Genomic DNA, 10,453 nt, shown 5'->3' with positions numbered 1-10,453 from the left:
CTCCTGCAGAGGACAGAGGGCTACAGAGAAAAACCTGGCTGAGAAAGGGATGTGCTAAACCAATGGGAAAAAGGGAATTTCCTCAGCAATGACAGTGTCCGAGTAGTAGGCAGGGCAGTGTGAGTCCCTGTAGCTCTACGTGTGCTCGTTAATTCGGGGCATTTAACAAAAACACTCTGAGGTCATCTACCTGCTGGGAAGGTCTCCAAATTGTGCTGCTGCTGCCTGGCCATGAGCTGCTGGGGGACTGCTCAAACACAGCTGATGCAGCCTGGGGCACTGAGGTAGCTTCATCCACATCAGTTGTTCATTGGTAAAAAAAAAATAAAATAAAAAAAAAAAAAAAAAAAAAAGAACTTTTCCAGATTGGCTTTTCTGATGTTTCTGAAGAGAGCAGTGTCCCAGTCAAGTGTACCCAATCTCGGGTACACAACAGATTTCCAGAAGCGCCCCACGCACTTATGTGACTCTAAAGCTCAGCAGGAGCTCTGCTTGTTTCAGACCTGCAGGTTCACACATGGATGTCTGCCCACAGAGCTAAACCCTGTCTTGGAAAGCAAGTCGGTCTGGTAGGCTTAACGTGGTTTCTCTCCTGCCAAAAGGAATATCAGGGTACACTCTAAAGCTGATTTTGCATATATGTTACCTAGTTACCCCATGGCCCTTCAAGCCTGGGGTTCCAAAAATATTTTAAATTAGTGTTATTATTATTATTTAAAATTTACTTTTATTTAGTTAGTTAATTAATAGGTTAAAGTCGAATTCTCAGAGAATATCTCTATCAAGACATTCTAAGTACCTGCATTTATTAATGCACACCAACGTCAATAGCGTTATCTATCAATGAAATATAAAAATTCCCTGCATTACTGCTTGTGCAAAAGAAAAAACAACAACGTTATCAGAAATAGAACGTGGTCCTCCATATTTGTAAGAAGAGCATTTCTCACAAAGATGGGAGCAAAACGGCAGCACATCCTTCAACATGCACCAGGCTGTCCATCAATCGAGTCCTGCCTTTTATGCAATGGCTTGTGTATCAGTGGAATGCCCCGACATACTCAACTCCCTCCTCTTCTATACGTCGAGAGGATACGAATGGCAGGAGGACAAGCTCCCACTGTGGCTCCTGGAGAGTCTGGGGCTGTGATTGTTACAGTTTTCACCTTTTTTCTTGTCCTTGTCTTTCCAGGTTTCTAGCATTTGCAGCTTCCCTTGTTCTTCTCGCATGAAGACCTCCACCATAAGAACTTTCTCTTTATGAATCTGCTGACTAATGTCTTTGGGAATGTCTGGGATAATCCAGTCAACAAAGTCACTCATAAACATGACCAAGTTCTGAAAACGAAATTGTGAGAAAATGTCAGCAAAGTCAAATGAAAGGATGACTGTAGGGGAAGGGGCCATTTTTAGTTTACTTAGGAAGGAAGAATGAAGAAAGGACAATATTTGAGTTGGGCTCAGTGGCATGTCGCAGGCCTGAATACTGAGCCAAATTCACCTCAACTTCTTGCTCATGCTAGAAGAGGAGAAAAAGGCAGGCACAGATCTCTATGATTTATGTACAAAACTGTCACAGCCACTTAGAAATCCAAAGGAGATACTGTCATCGATAAATGGCTTACAAGTTTTACATCAGAAAGGCAGAAGCAAATAGAAAGAGGTAAAATGGCGAAAGTTGGTAAAATACATTCCAATGAAATGTTTCCGATTTAAAAACTTTGATTCAATGAAAGGGAGAGTCTTTTGCAAAAATATATATATTTTGTCAAAAAAAAAAAAAGAATGAAAGTTTTGAATTTGAAACAAGCTGTTTACATAAGATAGACTTAAAACACTTGTGTCACAATAACCAGCATCACTGTTGAGATCGAATAATGTTGTTTAGTGAAAAATTACAAGATTTTACCACCTTGTTCAGATGCAAGATAAACTCTAAACAGGAAATTTCGGAAATGTCATTTCTTGGCCAGGTCTAGAAATGAGTTTGGATGAAATTTATGCTGCTTCAGTGAATTCATTGATGTCCTACTGGAGCAATTGGTGGGACCTCATTAGTATCAGCCTTGTGCTTTGCTGCTTACTAAGGTCATGAAGTTGCTTCTGCATCAAACCAGTTCAGAGAATCCCTGGGGATGAATGTTTCCACTGGGGATATATCTGGGCCTGGGCGGATGGGAGGAAGAGGGTGAACGAGGATGGCCAAATCTTTTCCACAAAACAGCTGAGAAAAGTTATTAGGCCAAAGAAAATATCTTCTGTTTCCAAATATGCCTTGCCTTGTGTAACTGAAGAAATACAGTAACTCTTTTTCTTTCTCATATAGAAAGTGCCTTCAGTATAACCTACCTGGAAGACGATCACAAATGCTAATCTTGCTGCTAGGACAGCCCAGAAATCTTTTGAAATGTCATACTTGTTTTCAGACCAAGGAGGTTCTCGATAATCTTTATATCTGCAGAAGAAAACTCCATAAATCAACGATGTCATTCAGAAATTTTAGCACAATGAGGAATTAATACCAGTCAAACAGTAAATTGAACCATCTAAAAGCAAGTTCACTATTACAGCAGGACTCTGTATTAACCTCTCAGAAACAAGACACAGCTGAAAGTCTCCCACAGCCTTCAAGACTCAAAATTAAAGTCTTCAATCTTAATATCCTCTGATTAGTACAAACAATATCAATTCTGCATGAAGACTGTAAACTACATAGCTCAGATAATTTATTTTCTTTTAAGATTGGCGAAAAAAAACCCAACGTATATTTTTCAGACTAATTTTAAAGACAAAAATACTGATCTTGGATCCATAGAGTGTGTTCTCCTTGTTTACAATTAACAAAAGGTCTCAGCTGGATTTTGTCATATAGAGAGAAGGTGAGAATTTTGCCTTAGCTATGGCTGACAGGAAGTCTCTGAGCTAATCAACAATAACTTGTTAGAAATGGGACCAAGAAAAATACATTAAATTTAAAACCACAGCATCCTGTCAATGTTTTGAAAGAACTAGGGCTCCGTATTTGCAAATGACTTAAAAATCCCTGGAATAAAGAAGAAACAATGGGATGGGAAGGAGAAAGAGGCTGGGACTAGAAGGTAAATCAACCTGGCATTTTGCATTGGACCATGGCACTAACACTTCCATTCTGTAAGTTCTGTGCTAAAAACATGTTTGCCAACCTCGTTTATTCTGTGCCCAGAGATCACCAGAAGGAAACCAGGAGAAAGTAAAAGCAAGCAATGCTAATACTCAGGCAATTTTGGTTGTTTTTTTCTTTCATCTCAGAGTGATTTTTCTGTTTAGCAGTCATTTCAGCAGATTAATTTGCCCTATTCAAATTTATAAAGAATATAAATTAAAAAGTAATACAGTTATAAAAGTGGGGTTTTTTCCTGGTCAGTTTGTGTGATATTTTAGTGTATGGATACCAAATCATCTTTCTTTTTTCCTTTCTGGGAATGTCTCTTCCTTCCTTATTCTCCTCTTTCCCTTCCTACTGCCATTGCCTCCCTTTCAGTTTTGCTGGTCTGAGTGTTTCACTGTTATACTTGGCTTTGGTTCCCAATCCTAAGCATTGAAACGTTTGTTTGGAAGATGATGGATATCTAAGGAAGCCTAGGCAAAGCGTGCATTTCAGCACTGACCTAGATTGCTTCATAGGCTGAAATATGCAACAATAATTTTCCTTTAAAAATGAAAATAACGTGTAGGAATAAGTTAGAGGCATGCAGATTTCCTGTATGATGACATTTTAAGTGAGTCTTAAGTTCCAGTCCAGACAAAGATGCTATTACTCTCATCAGGAATTGCTACAGAAACTGGACAAAAAAGAGAGATGTACCATGAAGTCACAGTCATTATATCAGCAGCATGTGATACAACGACATGACATCACAGTGACATCATTTTGTTCCCTTAAAGCATCATTGTGCTGTTTATCACTATTTGTCTCCTTTCCTGAAAAACGGAATACATCATAATAAAAATCTTTACACTGACAAACACTGAATTTAACAACGCTAATATCTATTGCCCAAAACGAGCAGTACTTCATATTCAAGTTCTGTGGTTGCTTAACATGTGACCCAAGACGTTCAAGGCAATGGGTCCATCTGATATAAAAGGCTACCGAGGTGCTAAAAAGGTATTGAAAATACAACGGACCTGCCCCAGAAACGTAAAAATTTGTCCCATTTTTAGTCAGCTGTGAAAATACTTAAAATTAGTTATCATTCAAGGGTGTACCTGCATATCTGAACCTCGTAGCCAAGATCCATGGGGTCGTTTGGAGCTGTTCCTGCTTGAAAATCGCTGACATTAAAAGAAGATAGCGTATGGTTCACGAAGCCATGCATGGTGCCATTCTCACTGTACATATACAGGTACACGAGGCGTGGAATGAAGTCGGATGTGAATGAGATCACAAATGCCTAAGCCGTAAGAGTAAAGAGCGGAATATTCAGGCAGTGGCGAAGTTAATAAAATACTCGAGTACGTCTCGCTCAAACAACTCGCGCAACTCAGGGACTGCTTCAGAAAACAAGGGGGAAGACTGCAGCCCATGGGGCCCTAAAAACAGACTGTTTACTGCTGCAATAAGGTAGTATTTACTGCTTACTCTCCCGAGCTGCAGAATATTAGATGGAAGAGTTCCACGCCAACTGAGATTTCTACGTGGTAACAACTTGAACTCCCCAGAGAACGAAGCGGCCGTACCCCCCAGCACCAGAAGAAAGCAAAACACGGCGCTGTTTCCCCGTCCCTCAGTCACAGCTTGTCCCTGATGCATTGTATAAGGTCCAATTGATGGGTTTCCAAGTACTTTTCTGTTCTGCGAACAACTGACAGTGAATTGATTCTAAATTCTCATTGTGTTGCAAAAGGCCATTAATTGTGTATGGCTTTTAACTCCATCAAGATAAAAAGATGAGCAGACTGAGCCCAGTTTTATTTTTATGGTCTCAAAACTTGCATTTTATTTGGATATTTAAAAAGGTTTTCTAAAAATGTCATACAGAAAACGCAAGACAGCCAATTCGGCTGAGTTCTTCATAACTTTAGCCTTTCTCATTTGTTGTTATTATGAAACATTCTCACTGGCATAAATCTCATGTACATGTGGAACAAAAACACAGTACAAAATGTTTTACTTATTGTATGATAAAGAGGAGTAATACATAGATCAGAGAGGAGAAAAATAACACTGGATAATGACAAAGAGAGACTACATGGACCAAAAAAGAAAAAACCAGAAATTATTTCCAAAGGAAAAGAGGAGAAATGGTAAAGACAAATTAAGGCAGCATCCCAAATAACCAAAAGAATGGTTTGGCCATAGCACAACAGACATCTGTGGGCAAAGCAAATGGATTTCCAGTCTGGATAGTGGCAAAAAAGCCAAGAGGGCTCATGGACACGTGGCTGTAAGCCCTACACAGCTGCTAGTTTGCTGCATTGCAAACATGTTTTCAGCTTGTCATTCAGCCTGTTTTTTCATCTTTCACCATGTGGGGTGCAATGAAAACAGTCAACATGGATGTCTATTCATATAGAATATTCTATAAGTACATAAATGGATATACTAAGGTGTGCTAAAATATTCTAAGGGCTGGGACGTTCACTGTTGAAGTAAACGAAAAATATTTTCATGGATTTTCAGAGCTATGTGAGTGAGAGCAACGCAGTTCGAGGCCAGGTTTTCAACAGAGGGACACTGTGCTCTGATGAGCTGAATTAATTCACAGCCAGTTGACTACCTGACCCTAAATAGGTTTTAGCATTGAAATTAAAAAGTACATCATCTTAGTGACAGCATTTCAAAAGAGCAAAAGTAAGCAGCTGTGGCCTTATTTGTTTGGAGGGCAAAACTGTTTTACAAAAACATTCTGGAAGAAAAGCTGCAACAAATACTATTTTGTATTGTTGCTACTACGATCACAACTTAAACACTGCATTCGATTCTCTAATATTTCAGAAAATTTCTAAATCATATACATTCACTTGATTTTAAGGGGGTTTGATGCTGAAGTAAAACTAATGGCGCAGAATGGAAAAGCCAGTCTATTGAACTAAAATTTTATTTATGCCGAATTACTTACATTTATTATGACAGCAAGCTTTCCAATACCTCTGAGGATATTATACCAGATTCCTGAGGAAGGAGACAAACATGTAAATGCTGTTCCAGTCATTAAAATTAAATAAATTACATTTTTAGTTAACAGTGTTAGGAGCACTTAAGACTGTGCCAAACTAGAGTCATATTTTAAATAAATAAAGAATAAGTTATAAGAGATTAATTTAATGGCCTTTAAGCAAAGGGAGCCCAACCCTGTCTTCCAAGGCTATGTTTAGGCACCTATTTTTTTTAGGTTTTAAACTAAAAGCTTCTTTGAGGAAGAGGAAGGCATTTGTGAGAGAGAGGAATGCCAGCATAGATAGAAAAGAAAAATATATGAAATTTTTGTTCAAACTTCTCAAATGCTTGAGAATAAGAAAGCTACAGATAGGGAGCTGGAACCTCCACACACGTGGTGCAGAACATACTGGTCTACCAGCTTTGAGGATCTACCTGAATCTGTCCCTACACCTTCTCATCACTGTTGATGCTACCTCAGTTTTGAGAAAGCAAAGCTCCAGTAGAGCCACTCAACGGGATTCTCCATTTGCATCTGGAAATCATATAGACACAGATTTCCTCAGTGTGGGCTTTGTGCATACAAAATGTAGTACCAACCCCATACTGACTCAGGTTCAACCCCTCTGGATTTAGTCTGAGGATGATGCATGAAGTCCCACAGCTCTGCTCCTTCCCTATCTCCAGATCCCATTCCTCATGGAAGGGCTTCCCAAGAGTCTACAGAAAGTGCTGGTTTAGTGTACGTTGCCGTGCACCCTTGTGCCTGACCTCTCTAACAGGCTCCTGGTCACTTGTGACAGCTTGGAAGTTTCTCTTTAGTTGAAGTACACAAACTGCAAGATTCAGGCTTGATGGGAAAACCCAGGGCTGCTACCAGATCCACATGGTTACAGCCCTGATGAGATACTCTCCTCTTCTGGGTCTGAAGAGGAAGGAAGACGTAGGAGACTTTACACAGGGTGACATCCCTGGAAGACTCCTCCAGCCTGGCCTAATCCTTTGCTTGGTAACCAACTCATACTTCATCTAGCTTTGGTCTTCTGGCACAGCATACACAAGCCAGCCTGGACAGAGTACAGAATTGAACTTCAGGATATTACAGTATCAGTGGAAGCAGAGATCGACCTCTGTTTGCTGCTAGCGGTTACCCACTGCCTTTAGCAGGAGGGACCTTCTCCCTTTCCTGATTCTGCTGAGGCCTGCCCTAAAAACTTGTCTGTTTTGTCTGTGGCCATCTCGCAGTCTCTGACTTTAGGGTACCTCTGAAAGAACTGGGGTTCTTTCACCCACAAGAGCGGGACTGAATTGCAATAAATTGCAATTAACACCTTCTCAAAACCCCAAAAGCCCCTAAATCCCAAAACCACAACCAAAAAACCAACACCCCCCTCTAACATCTCCATCAGCAACCTTAGCCTGCAGCATCACAAGCCAGCCACAAAACACCGCAAAAAGCACCGTCGTGGTAAGGGCAGTAGCATGACAAAACACGATGTGTTCTGCAAGTCTAGGATGATCCTAGGGCACAAGGATGAGCCCAAGGAACAACTCTGCTTGTACAATATCAGAACGAACACCGAGTATGGTAACAGATCATGAACTTCTCTGCTCTTGCTGACTGGCTCTGTAATACGAACAATTATTTTAATGACCTTTTTAGTTGTAAGTAACCAACATTCGGGAGAAATAGCTTCCTCGTTACATGTACCCATAGCTATTAGCCCCCCGCAGTAAGGGGCGGACTGGTCTGTTGTCACCGTACAACCGCAGAGCCCCGTTCCAGCTAGATTCACTGCAGCTTTCAAGCTTCACCCTTCCGACATTCATGCTGAGGAAGGACGAAGGGATACATTTACCCACAGACTTTTGAGTCTCCTATCAATCCCAAGTGTATTTCTCCAGCCCAGTCCAGAGTTATTAAATGCAGAAATTTTCACTTCTGCAAGAAAACTGCATTGCCAGGGAGAACTGTTGATGTGCAGAACCATGCAAGATATTTTGCTATTGTATTGATCATTTTGATTTGAAAAGTGGTATTGTTTGCTTAATAAAATATTAATCTGAATTTAAAGCTCTGGTCTTTCTATTTTAAGAGTAAAGCCTTGATAAGTTATGAGAGTTCACAGTTAAGCCACAGTCTAATGTTTTGAATTTTCCTATAAATATCTGCCTGTTAATGAAACTCACTCAGCATAATAATATCCTGCCATCAATCCAGGAATAAACAGACAGGGATAACAATAGCAATGTGCACATACCTATATCCTTTGCTCTGACTGCTACCGGTCTCCTTAGCTCAGTAACAAATTTTTTTGCATCTAGACGGATTTCAATGATGTTGTTCAGCAAAGCAAACAGAGGCGCCAGCGGGAAGGATGCAACAAACAAAGTTACAAATCCAAACTGAATAACTGAAAAGAAAAAGCAACCGTTTCAATGGCTGTGGTCAGTATTTATCGAATGCATTCATCATCTCATCAGTGCCATCCCCACTCCCAAATTCTAACATGATGACACTTGCTGGGAGACAACCACCTTTTCTGGGTCAGGCACGCTTTGCCTGACCGCTGCTCTGTTTGGGCATTGGAGGGCCAGTTGCCCCTCTTGCAAAAGCTGGGGCTGCCGAGGCAAAGCAAAGTAACCAGAAGGATGGAGAAGCTCCTAAAACAATTTTGCCATGGGCCAGGCTGGCACAGGAGTGATCTGAAGCAGTGAGATTACGGCAGCAACCATGTTAGCTCTACATAAACTTGACATGCTCCACCCGGCAGGTGTTGAGCCCCTACTAATCCCACTGGAAGCTTTCTCTTCAGAAGAGTAGAAACTTAGGAGCTTCGAAAAGGACACGACTGATTCTCTGCCTTTATTGGGAATAACTTGCTTCCTACAACCTGGGATCATATTTGGTTTGTTTGATGAGGACATCACATTGATGTCATAGCCATCCTGGTACCATTATAGCCCCGTCTTTCTCTTCCTCTGTTACTTCCAAATGCTGATCTCACTAACTGCATTTTTTCTTATTTTTAGGAGCAGACAGCATGACCTCGTAGTTTGTACCATTACATTTCAATCAGTTTTAACTACTCTGAACATCAAGGTCATCAGGCACAACATCAAATGTGCCTTTGCATTTACTGGGCATACCAGTGTTGGGTAGTATTATACGTCATTATCCTTTACCACCATTTTTGCCTAGTCATTCCTTAAAATACAAAATAAAGTCGCTCTTTTAAGATAGATCCTTCAGGAATATCTGATACTGTGGCAAATAGCATTATCTCGAACAGTTCTCAGCCTTTCCAAAGATGAAAGTAGGAAAAGAAATGTAGTTGTACAGCCACAGCAATGTAGAGCTGACATCCAGTGCTTAATTTCCGTATCACTCACTGAACGTAATACGTTACTTGAAAAAAAGATTATATGTGATCTGTTAAGTACAATCTGATCTACAGGCACATATCTCTCTCAGAAGATTTAATCCAGATTTCAGAAAACAGAAACAATCTAGTGTAAGAATACACAGTGGAAATTGTCAAATCTGAATTAAGTGACTTATTTCCAATGTAGGGTGCAACTGATGGTACAATGTGCTTCACAATCTGAAGTTTATGCCATTGAATCCTTTGCATTTGATTCCCGACAGTGACACATGACATGGCTTGAAAGAAAGTATCTAAAATATAGTGCTAAAGTAAGGGTTCATGAACAGCACAGAGCACAATTCATTCCTGAAGCAGCCAGTCCTCGGCTGAAATATGCTACCATTCGAGACTATATGTTTTAGTGAGTTATGCCTCATATCCGCTGTCCACCAAACCAACAGCTCAAAAGCCTCAGCTCTCCATCCCAATTAGTCAGAACAATTAAGGTTTAAAATGCCTTCTTTCCACCTCACTCACTCATTTCCATATATTCAGGGGTAAGTCCAGCAAAAGGCTCCAGGTTATAGTCTACTTCGTAACGCTGCTTTTTTTTTCACGTGCTCTTCATGGTCTAAAGAACGGCGACGCTTTAATTTCATGTATCGTATAAATTTCTTCATTTTTCTGGGGGAAATGAAAATGCTTCCATTAGCATGCCTTTCCGGTCACCGTGCCCATTTTTTTAGTTATTTTACATTAACAGATACAATAAGCTCCATACCTATTTTCATAAAAACTGTGCAAGAGCCACAATACACTAAAAGTATCAGAGATCAGCATACACAGGGACTGAAACACAGTTATAGGAATCAGGCATTCAGTATTACACCTCTTGCTAACCAGTAGGAAAGCAATAGATTGCCTAATACTTTTCAAAGTTGCTGGA

General features: G+C 40.3%; 1 protein-coding gene across 1 annotated transcript in view; it reads right to left on the bottom strand.

The window, feature by feature from the left end:
- Positions 1-1,077: 1,077 nt before the first annotated feature.
- The window catches only part of ANO1 (anoctamin 1), an 83,758-nt gene continuing 74,382 nt past the window's right edge, over positions 1,078-10,453 (bottom strand). Inside the window, 7 exon segments of the mRNA XM_086613185.1 lie at positions 1,078-1,338; positions 2,350-2,455; positions 4,249-4,433; positions 6,102-6,154; positions 8,401-8,553; positions 10,045-10,120; positions 10,122-10,191. Of these exon segments, the coding sequence (XP_086469311.1) occupies positions 1,078-1,338; positions 2,350-2,455; positions 4,249-4,433; positions 6,102-6,154; positions 8,401-8,553; positions 10,045-10,120; positions 10,122-10,191 (904 nt within the window).

Source organism: Tauraco erythrolophus, chromosome 6, assembly GCF_009769465.1.
Source record: "Tauraco erythrolophus isolate bTauEry1 chromosome 6, bTauEry1.pri, whole genome shotgun sequence".
Taxonomy (NCBI): Eukaryota; Metazoa; Chordata; class Aves; order Musophagiformes; family Musophagidae; genus Tauraco; species Tauraco erythrolophus.
The sequence above is the reverse complement of the archived record's forward strand: the minus strand, read 5'-3'. Positions and strand labels throughout refer to the sequence as shown.